We start from the raw sequence: 19364 nt of genomic DNA, 5'->3' as shown, positions 1-19364 counted from the left end.
CTTCTGATTGTAATTTCCAAATAAGAAATTGATATTTGACATTTCCCAAATAGAAGTTCTGATCAGGAAAAAAAAAAAGTAAAGTACTTTGTTGTTTTGGCAACAACAAGAACTTTTTCCAAATACATTTTAATACTTTGTTTTGCCCTAAACGGTAGGGATATAACAATAACCAAAATAGTGATAGTGTATCTTCAAGTCGCTTAAACTTTGGTTAAATAAAAAAAAAAAAACTAACTACAAAGACTATGATCCTTTTCTCTGTTTCAGTGCAGACTGCATGAAGAAATAATTGTTATAAGCACTTTAAAATTTATGGATTAAGTCCTGTCAAGGCATTTTAAGAGGAAAAAGTAACATATTCACAGTTTTGTTAGTCTCCAGAAAATATCACAATAAATATCATACCCTGAGCTTTATACTGTGAAATTATCGTACTGACAGATTTGAATATCGTTACAACCCTTCGGCACTAAACTGTACTGGCACATGAGATTTTCACTTCTCCCAATATGGTGTCATAAGGGTCTATTGTTATAACATTTAGTAAACATTCAGAATGAATTCTTATTTACGTCTTGATTTAAGCCCAGCTGGTTCAGACTTGTTTAGATCTGGTTTAGTCCTGGTCTAATCCAGGTTTACTTTTGGGTTTTGATGTGCGTGTGTGCATGTGCCCATAGCAACAGACACATATTATACATTTTAAAAAATGGTTGAAAATTCACAGTACAGCCTTTGCCTTTGATTTGAATTTGCTGTTTGAAGATTCAACTTGTATTGGTAAAAACAGCCCCAGGTCTAAAAAGGCGAATACTGGGGGACAGATATGATTCGAATTTATTATGAGTTGTCCTGTCAATAGTTTTACAGCCCGTTGCCTGTCTGGAAATTTATGAGACAAAGTGTAAGCCCACCAGACATATTTTTTTGTATTTTTGTTCTAATGTTATGTATGTGCAGCCAAACCATCAGCCTACTGACCGCCACAACACCCACTTTCTCTTCTCATGTCTGCTCTGGCCCGATGTGGTTTGCCTGGCAGCCCCCGAAACAGGAGGAAAAGTTATCAAAAAGAACAACGCTTTTATTCTGCTCCTCTCAGCTGGACCCAACCTCAGACACTACTCAGTCGACAGCTGCTTGAACCTGGGACAATATCAAGAGAAGTCATTGCACTGTGCACAAAATTGAAAAGCAAAATTGATCTAGATATTAAGAATTTTGTTCTCAAATTCCTCACTCCCTCCAATACTCCAGCATGGTTAAAACTTTTCCCCAGTCCAGTCTAGTGTTACATACTGTGTCCACCTAATAAAACCAGCCTCATAAATATTTTTCATATGTTATTGAAATGAATCGCTATATGGTTTGGAGAGGGTCGCAGTTGGTAAATTATGCATACAAGCTAGTCCGCACTCCACAGACTTAATACGACTGAGAATGGCTAGTTTATTAACCCCGAGAGTGTATAAAACATGCAGTGTGTTCATAAAACTCAAATGTCAACTTAAACGCAAGGAGCTTTTTAATTAATTCTGATGTAGGCAAGATATAAAACATTTTATAGTGGCGATTGGGCAGGTCTGCAAAATGATTTTTCCTTGGATTCTTGGAATTTTGCGGCTTTCAGATTGGTCACACATGCAAACAAACTCTATGACCAAGGCGCTAATTTGATCGAAATATTCGTGGCTTTAAAAGGAATGAAAAATTTGCCATAGCAATTTACAATTTAAAACAAAATACTATAGCATTTGATAGTGAAAAGTATCTAGCGGATATAAACAGGACGCAGGAAGTTTTCTAGTCTTTTGATTTTGATATAGTTATGGCTTTTCAATGTATTACTCACAGGCTTAAGTGCAGTAACAGTTCACAAATCAGTTTTATTAATTTAAACACAATCAAATAATAATGTCAAAAAAACATCTGTACACATATTTTTGCAGACACGACAATCTTGCATTTCACAATGAGGCCCATGTAAAGTATTTCCAGTTTGCACTTAAGATTGCAACATAAAAATGTGCTGTATGAATCTATAAAACGTCTAGCATGACCTTGATCTAGCAGCAATACGTAGGTACCCCCAAGTTGTCTGAGGAGTTTTGGAGATGGGAGCCAATTGGGAAAGGCCAACAGTAATCATGTGCAAAAGGAGGGAAGATTTGAAAGTTTCTGTTTAAGAAAATTCACAGTTGCTAGCACATGTACCGTATGTTCACAAACCTCTCAAAACGAAGTGGCTTTTCTGTCATTGTCCATTATGTTTGTCCCCATCCACAGATGTAAAAGCGCTATTTAAAATGGGACACAGAATGTATCTTCAACATAGAAATACTACACTACATTATACAAAAGGACTACTCGCTGTACAAGTGTTGGTATAGTGCTTGTATAAAAGATAATAAAACCTATTCAAGCCTGCTTTATGTTTTTAATGTGCTGTTAAAAGGGAAATGTTTCTATGTGATATTCATTTGAAGTATATGGGACCAGGGCTGCAAGCTGGTGAGTGGTGAGATGCTATGAAGAGGACGATAACAAAACCCATAGAAATGTGAACCCAAAAATAGTGGTGGTGCTACAGTCTATAAATAAAGCAGAAATATTGCAGAAATTAAAAAAGGCAATTGACACTTGACATCCATGCTTTTGGTCTTGACAAAATGCTTTATCACAAAAAGTTGTATCTACATTTAATAAACAAAAACCTTCCAGGCTTCACAGTGGCCTGTTTTAACCCCCATGAAAAAGCATCGTCACCTTCAAGAGCACATACCTAAATGAATATAGGAAGGAATAGTCCAGTGATTACAAACTTACTCACACAAAAGATTTCCTCTGTACACGATTGTCTCAGCAATGTAAATAAAGTCATTTTCTTAAATTATTAGAAAACCCTTTAGTTTTTTTCATAAATGTCCTCTGTGGTGGAAATCATTTTGAAAAAGGCACAAGTCTTTCAGTCATGGAGGTACCTTCTCAGTGGTTCAGAGCCACTCTAAGTTTCAGTTCATAAATAAGATTTACAGGACGTCCCGGGCAAAAGAGGAGCGTCAGAGTCTGTTCGGCGACACAGGGGACAGGTGGCCAAAAAGGAAGCAGACTGGAGGGGCTGGGGCTTCGTGGAGACGGCGTCACCGCCAGTAGTTGTGGCGTGCTTTAGTGAGTGCTGTGCCGAGGTTAGCCGAGGCGAGTCAGTAGCTCCTCACAGGTGTGAACTCTGACTGTGTCCCGGCACCAGAGCACGCCGTAAAACACCGTGACAGCTTCAGAGAGCGGCCCGTTCACAGTAACCAGGGCAAGCAGCTGCACTGCCGTAAATTCACCTCTCTCTTCAAAAACTCAACGTTCGGAGTTAAGACCGAGTGTGACAGTGTCAGCACATTAGCCTCTGTTCCTCCTCTCCTCACTGAGACGCTACCAGCACCGGGCACAAGTGGCGGGTGCAGGGAAGCCGGCCCGAGGCAGCCTGGTGCACTGCTACAAATACTCCAGGTCCAACGCGTGGTGCAGAGCCATGAGGTCTGAATGACTGGAGATCCTCCAGAACGGCATGTTGTGCTGTGAGGACACAAAGAACATGTCAGAAAAGTCTGAGCATTTTACCTTAACAATAATGAAAATAATTAATAGAAAAATAATAATGAAAATAAAATCTACTACTCAGTCTATAATCATTTTGAACACATAATATAAAAGTAAATCAATTAAAATAGAGTCAAAAGTAAAGTAGCCATGTTTGTGAATTATAAAAAAAAAGATTTCACACTGGAATATTCATGCGTACAACATAGATCTGTCAGCAGACTACCCCAGTAACAGAGTACACTCTGAGAGCTGGTCTCTTGTTGTTCCCGAGCAGAGTGCAGAGGAAACCTGATCCATGTGAATGCGAGGGGCTGTCAGGTGGAGTCCCCTCAGTGTGGAGCCCATTACCTGCCTTTATCACTGCGACAGCCACATGTTCCGCTTAGGAGAGCCTGCACTGACCCTTACAGAGCTCTTTGCTTTTTGTTTTGTAAATTGTCTTTGCTTTTAAGTTTAAAAGCTAGAGATGTTATCTGTGGGCTCCAGCCATGCTAATAACCAAGAGCAGGATAGTGACTGGATTGGGAGGAGTGGAGCTAGGGACTCTTTTGTAGTTGCACACTGTCATGTCCCATATCGCGCTCCTGACGGCTCAGATTGTTGTGTTATTCCATGTCCTCTGTGATGTTGACACAGAAACCTTTTACCGCACGCTGCGTCTCGGGAGTCGCAGCACTCAGAGCAGCCCTAAAAACACGTCTTTTCCTTCCATCAATGTCTCACTCCAACAAGTCCAGCCTGAGCACAAATATTTGCATCTTTTTTCCACAGTCATCCCTGAAGACGGAGATCGCAGGGAGTGTTTGCCTTTCACAGCAACATAGCATCTTAGGCATCTATCCAGGGGAAAGGTGAGCCACTAAGCTTAGTTTTAACAAGAGGTGGGTAGAATAATAAAGAGTACTCCATATTACATTTCAAATGAAGGCTAACTAGTTGAAGAAGTATTTACTCAAAACGCAACTATCAAACATTAGTACCATCATCTTATTCACTACAGAGGTTTAAAGAGAACAGTTATCAGTGTGATTTGATTATGAATATATTGTGTGGTTTGCATATACCAGTACACTGACTGTGTTTGAATAAAGAACTTCCACAGCACAACCTAATGTATTCAATCAAAAAGTTGTATTGTAACATAATGGAATACGTTATTTCATTTGTGGTGAGTAATTTGTTCAAGAACAATTTAAGCCTGTTTTTTGCATGACATATTTACAGTGTGGGTCAGGCTAGAATTACAGAATCTTCACTACTCATAACTCCAAGTTGGAATATTGTATACAGTAATTATGCCATCTCTCCCCTGCACAGATTACATGCGAAATAAAGTGAAAATGATCAACCAGAAAGAATACTATAATGGTTGCCAGCTTGTTTTGTGTCCAATAGAAACATGTTTGATCTTGAGTATTGAAACTGACAAGAAATGCTTCATTGGTGTATACTGTATCTACTGAGCTAGAATTACCTTTTTTGAGCCTTGCTCCTCTTCCACACCGTCCCCGACAACAATGTAAACAACTTTCCTCCCAAACCGCTGGATGACTCTCTCAAAACAGCTCTCCTTCCCTGAAAATCCCAAAGAACTGATCAGTCAAATAGCACATTTTATGAATAATACATTGAATAACATGTAACAAATATGGTACGTTTTTTTCCATAATCAACCCTAACCCTACACACCCAATTAGTAAATGAGTCTCACTTCATGACAAGCCTCTTAAAACATTTATGTGTAAAATAAGGCATGTTTGTGCAGGTTTTTCCTCCTCAAATCCACAACTTAAGTGACTACATAGTGTTCTACGTCCTGAAAATGGCAGGTCTGAAGCTTCATGTTTATTTTGCATTTGAAACAGTGAAGAAGAGGAAGACGTTGGAGGAGGGGGGGTGAGGGGCTTTTTGCGCGGAATGACATAAATGTACAGAAGTGGTTTCATATGCAGAGCCTGAGCAGCGCAGAGGCCCAAGCTCCAGGAAAATAATCCCAGGCTGATTAGAAGAACATCAAGCCTCTCCAGTGACAGCTGCTCCCACCCAAACACACACACCTCGGACTCTAAATGAGTACTGACCAGACTAGACATTACAAAAGCAAAGAACTGTGTGCAGGGGAATCAGATTGGTAGGAGACTTTACCTATTTTGGTTGCGCTATAAATATTCTCGATAGGAAACACTATGCCCAGGCCGTAGAGCAGGACCTTGGCCAGAGCAGGGATGAGTTGTGTGGTGGTCACTAAGATGTTGACACAGTTCGACCTGAGGGCCAAAGGGAGAGAAACATGACATCATACATGCACTTAAAGGGAGGACATATGAAAACAAAAAAATAAGGACAACATATCAGCTGTAGACAAGCGGCTAAAGATCATCCAATTAAAGATCAGATATATGCAAGTGTACAAGATCTAAAAGGCCAATTCTGGACACTATTGGGATAGTGTTGAAATGTACACAAAAGAAAATAGTTCTGTTAATACTGAGAATTAGTTTATGCTTCAATCTACTTGAAGTGAGTTCACATACAGATTGTCCCTTGTAAGGTACAAAGGTACAGCTATAATGTCCTCACCATTTTGTCAAAAAACAATAGAGTACCTTCACAAAATGCAAACTGTGAATCAAATAATTATTGACATGTTGCTGATTCAAATGAAAATAAGCTATTTGGTTTTGAGATCCATGTTTTCATGTTCTGTTTGACTTTTAACATTGTGCCAGCAGTCATTGAGTTCTGGTTCTGATTATAAGGGCTTATTTCTAAATATTATCTTTATATTTACAGCTTGTGTGTGTTTGCTGTGTATGTGTGGCATGGGCTCTAGTACAACTTTCCTCACTGAAGTCCTACCTTGAGTGGATTAATGTTAGTGCTTTCAGTGCCAGTGTTAACCAGGAGTCCGTCAAGGCTTCAATTTCTGCTCGCAATTGCAACCAGGCTTCCCTCTTGGCCGGGCCCAGCAGACCTGCAAACGCGGTAAACATTGTTTAGCTTGGACCAGACTCGTCGAATACCACTGCAAATGGTTCAAAATGGTGCCCTGACCATGTGCCCACACAATGAGACATCTGCTAAGTCATTTGGGCGAGCACACGTGTGTACAGAGCTTGGGGCTTGTTGGGGATTACCTCCAACGTTATTTTTGTAGGTGGTGTAGATTTCTTTTACTCGTCTGTAGCGAAAGGCAAGTTTTCTCATCCAGTCTACTCCTCCTCGGACCCCTGTGGCCAGACACAAGTTGGCACTGGTAGCGGCTGCTTGGAAGCCATCAGCGCTAAAGTTGTACGTACTACATGAATAAATGAGACGAATATGTTAGCTTGTTAACGTTTGCGTGATAATTTTACAAAAACTTTCACTGTGCTTGTGCCATACCTCAGATCTTGTCCATTGTCGTCTGAAGATACGTCGTCGATATGAACCTGGTCACATTCCTGAAAGACATTTTTCAAAACTGTTAATGATTTGAGGGGGTTTATTTTTGGTCAAAGCAACACTCGCCATGTGCTCAAGGTTAGCTTTCACTAAAAGAAACATTTATTTAAGAAAATTGGCTTTGGCAGGAATCCTCCATCTTAATACCCTTTTCCTTGACTCTGTATTTTCACCCCATTAGCCTAAAGCCATGTCCCCACCAGTACACTTTCACACTTATGCCCACATTACATAGCAGCACTGAGGTCGCCTAAGATCCATACTTTTTCTATTACTTTCTGTGAAGTCCAAACTGCCAAGAGTGATTAAATACATATATGTTTGACACAAGTCACTTCACAAGTCTGAAATCATGCTTTCATATAATTTCCACTAATATAAACTAACACTATGAACAAATTCAGATACTTGGTCCAAATGTAAGGAGTACCATGACTACTATGAAGACTCTACCATGCAAAAATGAAAAGTAAAATTTGATGCTGTATTTGATCAAATGGTAAAATATCTTAAATGTTTTTAGTGAATAAAGTCAAATCGATGTTAAACTGTGGCTGCAACATTGCCAGTACCTTGTATACTTGTGTGTGTGTATGTGTGTGTCTCTAAACATATGTATTCCTCTCTCCTGGATGTTTCTTGGAAAGGTAAAGGCATTCTTGCAGCTCCACTGCTCCACCGTAACACAATCCAGACTTTCTGCTAAATGTAACCTACTAGAAAAATTGAACCTGATGCTAACCGCCAATGAAATTATGACCTCTGATTGCTGCCGCGCCACACACCAACTCAGCCCTGGGGCTAGAGCGCCAGTCCGAGCAGTGCAGGGGAGGGCAGGCGAAAAAATCTGTTATTAGTTTTCCATTTATAGGAGTACTCCAGTGCCTCTCTCTCCCTTCTTTTTCTCATTTCCTCTGAATCTGAGTCAGTCCGGCATTGGCTTTGGGATCAACACATTTAACAAAAAATATTTTAGTCAATCCTGAACAATAATAATATTATGTTTGAATGGCTTTTAAATCAATAAGATGTCAACTTAATTTAGAAAAACTCATCTGGAATGTTTTATGTTTGGCGTTGCAACTGCTGGATGTTAAGTGTTTAAAGTTATGCAAGAAATAACAATATTCCACAGAGCTGGAACGAAAAGAATTCCTCGAGTGGAAGTATGAAAAATCCCACTTGATTTGGGAATCTTTTTAATTAAGTTTCATCCGGCTGTTAAGATGGCCAAACACAGAAAGCACTTCCTTGTTTTAAGTCCAATCTAACTGGGGCCAAATGCTGACGTTATTGCATTCCTCTCTAATGCTACGGCAGGGTAAGGGTAAGGGCTTTGGACCGTAAACCTTTTTTATTTTACTAGTTCCCCTCTGAACAAATTTTTCATCTCCCTGGATTTGTGGGGCGAGGGCGGGGGGACACGGCGATGTGTGGGGAAACTCAAACCAGCTGTTCTTTAACAGAATTAAAATCTTGACCCCCAACCTCTGCTCTAATGCAGCCATTCTCTCAGCAAGCCTCTCCCAGCAAGCCCTGAGATCCAAAGAGGAAAAGACTTTGACCCTGTGAACCCTTCCTCCTCTCTGGGGCTCCGACACCCAGATTCTGGGGGTGGGAGATGGCGGGCACAGCACTGACTGCACATGAAGATGATCAGCCAATTGGATGCACAGAGCACCCACTATCTGTTTCCACACACCCGCAGTGCATCTTTAATCACTGCAGAAAGCACCAATTTGTCCCAGCTTCAACAGTCACTGCCAACAGACTTATGGGTATTTTATGTTCGCCGCTGATTTCCAAGCCACAAAACCATTGATGTGGTTAATTCTTTAAGTAGTGGAAGCATGTCTGTTTGTTTAGGAAAACAAAAACAGTGCCGTGGGTTAAACGCCTCATAAAGACTCCATTCACAGGGGGCCATTCTGGTGCAAGTGACTGGAATGCTTCTATTATCCAGTAATTACCTACGGCTAAAGCTCCTGTCACCTCTTTCACTTGCACTCATTGCCAGATCATTGTCTAATTGTACGCTGTCTGCTTGTACTCTCAGCGTCAAAAGCCTACATGCTGATTTGAGGGCGCTGTAATTACAAGTGGAGCACAATAAAGCATATAATTATATAATTATAATAAAAGGATTATAACAATCATTCATTATTTACACATATTTAATTTAGTTTGAGCAATTAGAATATTTTGCCAGTTCATTCAAAAGTGTTAGTAACATTTATATTTACAAAGGTTTGTCACAATTTATTCTCTTAAAGTCACATCTAGACTGGAGAAAGAAAGTCATTTGGATTTATCTACTCTAAATAAATTATGTTTTCAACATCCATGAAAAAATGTGGTTACATTTTAAAATGACTTAATGCATGGACATATTATGAACATACAGACTTAATTCAACAAGAAGAAAATGTCATATATTGTAACTTGCCATTGTAGCTAGTATTAACACAGGTTCACTTGAATGACTAGCGAAGAACGTAGCTTGTGCTAATGTCAAAGAGTAACCCTTACACCCACTCATTAGGAGCCACTTCTGAAGAGCTCGTAAACACCACAGTCAGGACGGAGAATGTTCAAGTCACACTACCACTCCCCATCACAGCACAACCACTCAACAAGATGCCTCAAGTTAAGAATGACAAGCCTTCAAAATGGAGGGACATTGTGGGCCAGTCTGAGAATTTCTCCGTGCATCTCTTTTCCATTGAAATCCCCCGTTTCACCAAGCAAACAGTGGTCCCTCTAAAACCTACAATCACCGCTAACTCGCACCAGATGTTCCTACTGTACTCAGCAGTGAAGACCCTCCACCAGAAGCCATCACAATTACTCCTTATGCAAACATTATGTCTTTCTGTTAAATTCATCAGCAATTTTTTGGCGGGTCGGGCTTTATTAAGTTACCAAACAGTGCTTATCTCTGTGGGAAAGACAGAAACAAATGCACAACAAGCGAAGACAGCACACGTCCCTTTTTGGGATGAGTTCCACCCTTTTATCTGCCCCCTGGATGGCTGTCTTCACTGCGGAGGAAGCTATCAAAACTCTCTTTGTTCCCTGTTGTTCCGTGGCATCTGTCATTAAGCAATCAGTAGTGACGGTCGAACTCTTCCTGTTGGCCAGAGAGAGAGCCAAAACTGCAGAGGACTACAGAGGACGTGTTGGGCAAAACACAGCAACCACAATGTCCAACCAACTTAGCTGTAAATACACTTTGAATGTTTAGTTTGTTTTGGGGGAAATCTGGTGTTTTGATTTCGCTCAATCTGACAAATATTTCGATAAAAAATAAATAAATAACCATAGCAGACTAATTTGTATTTTGGTATAATTACTTGCCTCATGGTATGATATACATTTTTTCCAAACAATAATTTGCTATGCACATTCAGTTTTTTCAGGAACAGGACCGGCACAAAGTACAACTAAATAAAATACATTTTTTTGGTGCAAAATGAAAGTGAAGGAGGTCACTGAATTTATTTTTCCATTCATAAAAAAATTCTTTTAAATGATAAAATGGCATATCCAAAATGTCATATATTATATGCAATAACAACATAACTCTGTCTAATTACATAACTACAGACCAAGTCCACAATAATAACTAAAGGGGTGTCCAAAAACCCTAAAATATCCACAGAAAGCCCCAGTGTCTCAGGTGAGCTTGCTTGCTGCGGGGGGTGGGTTTGCTAAAGCCGATAACAGCCATCAGCGCGGCATTCCTGGTGGGCCTACAGGCAGTGGCCATGTGAACAGGACTCATCCATGGTTCGCAGGTTCTCAATAGTGCCACTCCACAGACAGACCTGTCACTCCTTCTGCCCCCCACCCCACTCTGTGACCCCCAACAACATCCTGGTCCGTTCCCACCGTGGCCCAGAGGAAGAGGGAGGGGGTGAGCTGTGATTACCTGAGGGTCAAACAGGATGTGGGCAACAAAGGGGGACTTCTTCGAACCCACTTCATTCCAATCCGCAATCTGTGCTTGAACAGTCAAGGAATTCAAACAGCGGCGCCAAACAAAGCACAGGTACAGAGGAGTGTATGCTGGTCCGAGTCAATTCACACGAGCTACAGACGGAGCTATAGACAGAGCTGCAGAGAGCGAAGGAAAGTACAACTGTGTGCAACAGTGAGCAGACCATGCAGTCAAAGAGCTGGTAGGCAGCTGAAGTATCATTTAGTTATGTCTGGTTGTGATAAATTAGGTGATCCTCATGATTTCCCACATTTGGTGTAACACGTCCAAACCACACTTGGTGAATGACTGTGATAAAGTACAATATCAAATCTCTGTCGTTTCAGCATTTTCTTTAGTAATAAACTTGTCCACAGAAACTGCTCTGATTCACTGTGATATAATGTGGGTCTGAGAAGTGACAGAGCAGGTGCTGCCTCTTCTGCTCCTTCATTTGTCACTAAACAGTAATGCTATATTGTGGGTGTGCTCAGGCCCTGTGGGTGTGCGGAGGCTGTGTTGGGATAGTGGGTAGTGGGTAGGAGCAGACACAGCTTTGGAGAAGTCAGATTGACAGGGTGGCTTTGAAGCCTTCACTTTCCCTCTGTACTGAGTCCAAAACACATGAGCGCTCTCGCCTAGAAACGTGATGGAGTTATGTCGAGGAGCATGACAGAACTGCTGCATCAGTGGCCAGGCCAATGATCAAATACCACATCAGTCTGTGTGGGCCACAGCGGCCCGTATGACACTCTACACCAGAAATAAAAATTAACTAGGCTGTGTTGCCATTGCAACTGTTTCAACATAATATATCACTAATGAAAAAAAGAAAAAAAATGTAAAAGTGGTTTTAGTCTATGCCAGATGCGTCTAGTGTTAATTGGTGACGGATCAACTGGATTACTTAATTTTATGATTCAATGAAAAGTGCAGTGAATGTCATATTTCTCCTTACTGGAAATAAAACAGCAAACGAGTCTTCAAAATCTATCAAGGAAAACACCATAAAGCCACCAATCACATGGAACGACCAGAGCAGGATCTGGATCTACAGTGGGAAATAAAAGCTGCAGATTGGCTCTGTGCTAAGAGGCCCTGGAGGGCCGTTAGAGGCAGGAGGGAAAGGTAACCGTGCGTTTCACAGTATCTCTCATTAACAGGCCGGTCCTGGGTGAGAGTGACAGTGCAGCCAGGGAGCAGTAAAAGCCCGGGCGAACACAGTCACCGGGTTATACGTGCGTTATACAGTATTTGAGGAGTATATGTGTACGAGTGTGGGAGAGAGAGAGAGAGAGCGCAGCATGGAGGCAGCGCTGCACTAATTTAAAATGTTCCCACCTTTACAGACCTCTCTCACTCTGAGTACTTTGCCCCCATGGCCTTTCTCCTGCAGACAGGGAGGCTTGTTTTCTCACCCAGAGAGGGGTGAGCCAGCTCGCCAGTGCCCCACTGTGAGGGGAGCGCAGGGGGCTTGGCCGGTGCAGAGAGGCCCCTCTTTCTCATATAGAGCTTTGGTGCACCCACAGTAAACCCAGAGCAGGTCTGAGGTGAGCTGTCAGTCTGAACACTGCCTCTGCGGGCTTCATTATCCATATCACTGCAGAACATTCATTAGAGGCACATTCAGCCCACTGCAGCTATGACATTTATGACTCAAATGTACGCTATGTAAACATCCCTCTCATTATAAACACAATACAATCCTGTACTTTGCCACTACCAATTCTGAAAGGTTAATATTAATAAATACATAACACTATATCAAACCTTAAATGACTACACTGTTGTTTTCAGAATGATTCATTGCAGTATCAACAAAGTGTCACTATTTAAACTGGTACAGAGAATTAAGACCAGAGACCAAATGCTATATTCTGTGGCTTTTTCCTGAATTGCCTGTGACACTGCTGTTGTCTCCCATGGATCTAATGAATGAAGAGCAGAGGAGCGCTGATCCAGAAAAAGGTTGTGGCAGAAAAAAAACACAGACGTCAGGGTGAAACTGATCCCTGTTGACCCCTTCGGCATGCCCTCTTTCTTTTTATGACTTTCCTCTGAATCGTCACTCACCAGCTCCATCAACACAGGCCAGCCTCCATTCACACACACACATTCATTCTCATACGCACATAGGCTAACAGCGGGCTGCAGCCACTGATGCTGCACTGTACTTGCATATACAGGAAAACGATGAGCTAAAGAAAGATTTAATGTGAATAAGTGTGACAAGAAGTGTAAGCACAGACCTCTGCAAGACATTAGTTTGGTCTTACAATTTGCTAAGCTACTGCCCAGAGTCAGTCATTATTAAAATATTTCCAGTTTGTCTCAAAATGGTACAGAATCACTCTTGAATCTGAACTAAGAACCTTAAAAATTGTTTGACCCTCTCCATAATTCAAACAATATAAAAAATATCAAAGATGTAAAATCAAAATCTATTTGTCAGTGTTTGACGTCTAAAATAACGAGAAGTCATGTGTGACTTGTACTTGGCTGGCAGTGTTAAGACTTTCACAGAGCAACATTTGGCTACTGACTGTGCACCTGTGTTCTGCCTCTGGGGGCTCCCTTTATGGCGCAGACTAAATTAGATGGACCATATGCATTTCTGCACATGCTTAAATACATAACTGCTGCTGGCTGCTGTATTTATAGCTGGACTCTGTTTAGCTCTATTTGAGATGTGGCACTGTAAATCATGGGAGAGGAAGCACAAATGTGTAGGCAATGCTGAATGCACTTAACACATGGATCCTGGCTTGTTTGAGGTATTAAGATCAATATCATGATAACGTCCTTTCCCTTTATGTCTTTATTACTGTTTTAGAGAACTCCTGCATAGGTTTTTCGGCATCAGATCACAGGATGCTACTTCAGCCATAACACACACACACATTTTGACTAAACTGGAATGAAAAAATTTTGTAGCTGAGACAAAACAGAGATGTGAGCACTAAGTTTTCACATAATTTCCTAAGTAGCTTGAGCTGCCAACTGTGTCTGTGAACAGCCTCATGACAGATGAAAAGAAATCAAAACACAGGACAGATGTTGAGCAAAACCACATTTAAGCATTGTCACAAACTGCCATTTTTCCAAATGATTGGGGCACATCTATTAAACAAAGTGCAGCTACAATAGAATCTACACGGCAGAGACATAAGGAAATATTTAAGCAGCCAATTGGAGCCAATTAACTTTGATCAGTGCGTTTGGGATCCCAGTCACTCTGCTGTCTGGGTGAATATGAAGGTTTTCTTTCAGTTTTGGGGCCTGGCTTTGTAACACAGCAGAACACGGTGGTGAGTAATGAGACTTGGCAGAGCGGCCACACATCTCTTCACACTTAAGTATCAAACAAAACATTTCCTCTCCTGTGAGGTCAGCCGCCAGGACACCGAGGAAAAGTGGTCGGACAGTGGGATTGGAAAAAAGGAAAAACAAGACAAGGGTAATAAATTCAAGAAACCGCCTGAGCATTTTTCATATGAGGTGTTAAAATAGACTTGAGTTTTTTTTTTGTTTTTTTTTATTTGGTGTGTGCTTTTGTGCATGTATATTGAAACATTGTAGCGTTTCTACCTAAGACTTCAGTATATATGGATTACTAACCGAGGTACCATATGCCATATATTCATTTTGGCAAGCCATCTAAATAAACAATATTGCAAAATGTATCAAAATTGAATTAAACATATTTATCCTGATTCAGTAGAATTGAATCGTCAAGTAAAACTGGGTGCTAACCTAGGCAACAATAACTATTCAGATATTTAGCTGTGTATGGGCATTAAAAGGAGGGAAAATCAAAAAGGAATACAGTGTATCCACATGAAGTCCACACACCTTTACCCCCTCCCGTCCCTGCCCCTAGAGGCAGGTTTTACTCTGGTATACATGAATGAGGGCCGAGAGGCATGAGAGTGGGCCTGTAGGGGGAGTTTTGGTACTGTAAGTGGACAGTGACACCGAGCAGCTCAGCAGGACGCACAGACAGAGGGGGCAGCCCTGGAAACTCTAGAGCCTGACAAATTGCACCGGCTGTGATGGGAGCGAGACAAGAGAGGAGGGGCAAAGAATAATTCAAAGTGGCACAATATGCCCAAGATATACATTTTCAAAACTGTACGCAGGTGTAGCTGAAGTTGTTTACATACCTCTAAATCGTTGAAAAATAAGTGTGTGTCAGCCAAGTTAAAAATCATCTCCTCCATTCTCAATCCGAGTGACACTGATGTTGGGGGATCCTGAAAAACAACAGAAAAAAATAAATAAATAAAAAATAAAATAAAAAGAATTTCAGCATGTTAAAAATGCATTATGCCTTTTCTGTTCAGCCACACACTTGCGCGAATGCAGGTGGTATTGCTTGGCCTGGAATATTCCAGAGCATGGTATTAATTTGTCTATTATCTAAATTCATGGACACAAGCAAGTTAAAGTGGATAAGTTTGATGCCATACTGTAAAATATTCCACACTAAGCAATAACATTTCTATGGAGACAAGCAGATTGCAGACTCCCCACCAGAAAAGTTGCATAGTGCACCTTTAAATATACACTGCAGTTCTGACAAAATACTAAATCAAAAGACCTTGTAAATTCTTTAGTCTTACTCTTCATATAAAAGTGAACATTAGGAAGATCTGTGTTTATAACTAGAGCCAAAATTGTCATTAGAATGCCAAAGACCTTAATCAAGTGCAGTAAAACTAAGACTAGGGTTGCAGCCTAACCATGAAAAGTACATTCTGCATCCTTTCCAGTACTTGCAGTTATCATCCCACCAAACTAATTTGATTTGATCTTGTATTTTGCATGCCACTTGAAAATAGTGTTATAAATTAGGCCATGAATAAGAGCTGGCCCACTTTGAATTTACTTTAAAATCATGATCTATGCCGGTAACTCAACACAGCAGAGAAGATATGGTTGCGCTGTCTGTAAGATAATACCTAGAGAGTGAACTAGGCTGTAAATAGTTAATGAGGCAGTGACAATGGGTGCGATTTCCCCTTTAAAATATAATGAATAGGCAAAAATGTCCCCAGTCTAGTTTGGATCAATACACTGAAATATACCAGTGATGTGATCAAAGATACGACGCCTTTTGGTTAGTAGTTAATGCTAGTCACTAAAGTAGAATTAACCAGAAATTTATTTTTTGTCACCGGCTATCTACAGTCTGCATACTAAGTGCATATTCCTGTTGTTTATATTAAAATACATGTAATTTCTAGTTTTCCTCTAGTTTTATTTCTGTGACTATCTTGGTTTATCATATTTATCTTATTTAGTTCTACGTGGTGGCAAATACAATCTTTTTAATTTATCTAAAATCTCTTATCTGTAGAATGTGCAGGCTGTGGAGGAGGGTCTGTGTGAGACTGCCTGAATGCTCCACGGCCTGGACCAGGGATTATGGCCCTAAAGCACCTGAGACCCACCTGAGCTTTTCACTGATTAGCTGCCACTCTCAACAATGCTTATGTTTTTTGCAAAATGACAGAGGATAAACCACACAAGAAGAAGGCAATCTCCACTTTTCAAACTGCTTTCTCCTAACCTCCCACACTCCGAAAAAATAATTAAGTCTCTCGTGGTCTAATCTCTGAAGTCAAGAAAATGCTGTGGTGTTGAATTGTACAACCCTTGTTCAAAAAAAGATGCAGAGATACTACAAAATATAAAAATGATTTACAATTCTATTTGCTTGTATGCTTCTGTGGAAATGTAATTTTATCTCAACTTCATAATGTGTGAATTATGCTCTGTTTTTTTACTTTTTAAAAATTACACATAAAAAAAAATCCTGTGGTCTAATTTCTGAATATACGTAAATTAAAAGTTTTTTGCTACTTATATAACATAATATTGTATTTTTAAGATCTTTTGTGGTCTAAACTCTTAACAAGCAAAATGCCGTGGTACGCTTGTTCAAAAAAAGTATAGAAATGCTACAAAAAGTAAAAAATGGTTTACAAATCTACTTGTGTATCTTGTATGTTTTTTGTGGCAATATAACTCAACAGAACTTCATGTGAGATTTATGCTCTATTGCTGATAAAAAGAAAAGTGCACAGCAAAAATAGTTAGTCTCCTCTGGATTCATCTCTTTAAATAAATACTATATTAAAAATTAAGTGATATGTATATAAAATAACATTATAAAATATTTAAACTTTATCATATTATTAAGATATCTTGGGAACCACATTTTACAGAGCAACTTTGTTTTCAAGTCAAGTATTTCAAGTCGGGAGATGATTTTGGTGGGAAAAGCTTGTCTCTCTTGTGCTCCAATTAAACCTAAACAATCAGTCAGTGAGCGAGTTAAGAATACAAGCAGAGCAGAAGTGCTGTCAGGGCTCTGCTACCACCTGTCCCAAAACGTCAGTACCATCCACGGGGGCGCCAACACCCCCCTGCACCCCCCCATTCACCCCCTCCCCTTACCAATAACATGCCGCCCCCACAGCCACTTAAAGCCAGTCGCCCCAAAAGCTCCACAGCTGGCCCTAACCATCAGTTTTATAGGGGCGAGCTGCCTTGATGCCAATTAAAAGAGTTGATAAGCGCAGCTATGTGTTAGGCTTGTGCGATCCAGGGAGGTCAGAGGGGGAGAGAAAGTGTGGACACCAAGATACACAGCTATTTTTAGTAAAGTTGGCGTTGAAAAAGGCGTTTTGTAATGTTTTTGTTTATCACTCTTAAGATAGACGCGCATGACAGATGGGGGACTGCATAACATACAAGTAGTTTACAGATCAGTGTTTTTGATAAGCCACAAGAACGTATAAAGTGTGCTTAGTGTGGATAGGAGCTATTGTAAAAGGTTACTGGCTTTCTTTGTGTTTCGCTATAATAAGAATCAGAGTTACGAAACATCAATAAAAGGCAGTGCATTTGAGGTAATATTTCTGTTGACCTGCAGAACAAGCATCTAGATTTGTATTACATTTCAAAACATCTTTGTTAGATTTTTAGATAGCAAAATGCAATATGATGTATGCCAACAATCTGAGTCTTCCAGATAATAAACAAATAAAGAGGTAAAATAATGATTCATGTAAAAATCAATATATTCTAATACTTCCTTTTAACTAATTACGGATGATTTCCCCTAAAAGCAAAGCAGCCGTAGGGAGATATGGACTGAGTAGGTTGAGCATTTGTTGTGTCTTGACAATTCTCCAATTCCCTTTTCAAAGCTGAAGCCAACATCACTAAAAATGAGACATCTGGACTTGTTATAAGTTAAAATGTTCTATTCAAATGTTATCAGATTCATTATTTTTCGTAGGTTTGATATACTAACTAATATTGATTCTTCCCAAAAAGGAGTTGATTTAATGGTTTAAAACTGTACCTTTTATAGGAATGTACCAGTAATTGTATCGCTTGCTTTTCATTTGGCAATACCCCTGATAATATAGCATCTAATATAACCCAGGCACTTTCCCCCTAAAAATGAACAAAAATATTGGCCCACATATAAAAATGTTGAAAAAGTAAAAAAATACGAAGTATAGTTCTATACTGAGGTGTTTTTCTGGTCCAAAAGGAACAAAGTGAAAAGCTGAGGAGTGAGGGGGCTGCAGCGGCTGTCACATCCTATATGAGTTCTGATGGAGCGGGCCCTTATGGAGTCAGCAGTGCTTCCTGTTTGAGAGGAGCACACTAGAGACCCTGTGTGCATGTGTGTGTGTGTGCGCGGCCTCCCTCTCTCTCTTTACCCAGCATGCAGCGCAGGAGAATAAAGTAAATAAACAGTAGAGGGTCGCGGGGCAGTCCTCTTTCACCCCAAAAACACAACACTGCCCCCATCAAACAACCCCTCATTCCAGAATAAAGGAGCGGAGTGCGGGCCCCAGACGCTAAGCCCTGGGACATATGAGGAGTCAGACTATCAGACTTCAAAACCACACACCTACACTGACAAAACAAATGAGGATTAAGAAGAAGAACCTCCAACGTTATAATCCTTCTTAGTTCTTAAGATTTATGTCATGTTTAGTAGAGCAGCAAAATTTTGGAAAAAAAATTGCCATAGTGATTATAATTAATCATACATCCAGGAGCATTAACATATGATATAAGAGCTGATAATATACAAGAATGCATTTGAGAACAGGTTTTGTAGAGGTCTATAAAGTAAAAACTGATGTTACTCTTTCCTCAATAAAAAGACCTGATATATAATTTGTTTACAGATTTCATTCTAATACCTAAATAACTTTAATTATTGCACCAACTCAAATATCAGTTTCATTTCAGTTGAGATGTAGCGCACAGCCTTAACATTTAGGGTATCAAATACGCTAATGTAACTCATACA

General features: G+C 40.2%; 1 protein-coding gene across 1 annotated transcript in view; it reads right to left on the bottom strand.

The window, feature by feature from the left end:
* Positions 1–1938: 1938 nt before the first annotated feature.
* eya1 (EYA transcriptional coactivator and phosphatase 1) overlaps positions 1939–19364 on the bottom strand; it is a 36693-nt gene continuing 19267 nt past the window's right edge. The window contains exons 11-17 of the mRNA XM_020925601.2: positions 15184–15273; positions 6982–7040; positions 6735–6895; positions 6457–6571; positions 5743–5864; positions 5072–5172; positions 1939–3570 (exon numbers count right to left, since the gene is read on the bottom strand). Of these exons, the coding sequence (XP_020781260.1) occupies positions 3490–3570; positions 5072–5172; positions 5743–5864; positions 6457–6571; positions 6735–6895; positions 6982–7040; positions 15184–15273 (729 nt within the window). The 3' untranslated portion in view covers positions 1939–3489. The remainder of the gene's footprint in view (positions 3571–5071; positions 5173–5742; positions 5865–6456; positions 6572–6734; positions 6896–6981; positions 7041–15183; positions 15274–19364) is intronic.

The sequence above is a fragment of the Boleophthalmus pectinirostris genome, unplaced genomic scaffold (genome assembly GCF_026225935.1).
Source record: "Boleophthalmus pectinirostris isolate CB_2022bp ecotype Guang Dong unplaced genomic scaffold, ASM2622593v1 HiC_scaffold_15, whole genome shotgun sequence".
NCBI classification, from domain to species: domain Eukaryota; kingdom Metazoa; phylum Chordata; class Actinopteri; order Gobiiformes; family Gobiidae; genus Boleophthalmus; species Boleophthalmus pectinirostris.
Note: the sequence above shows the minus strand (reverse complement) of the source record. Positions and strands in the feature narration are given on the sequence as shown.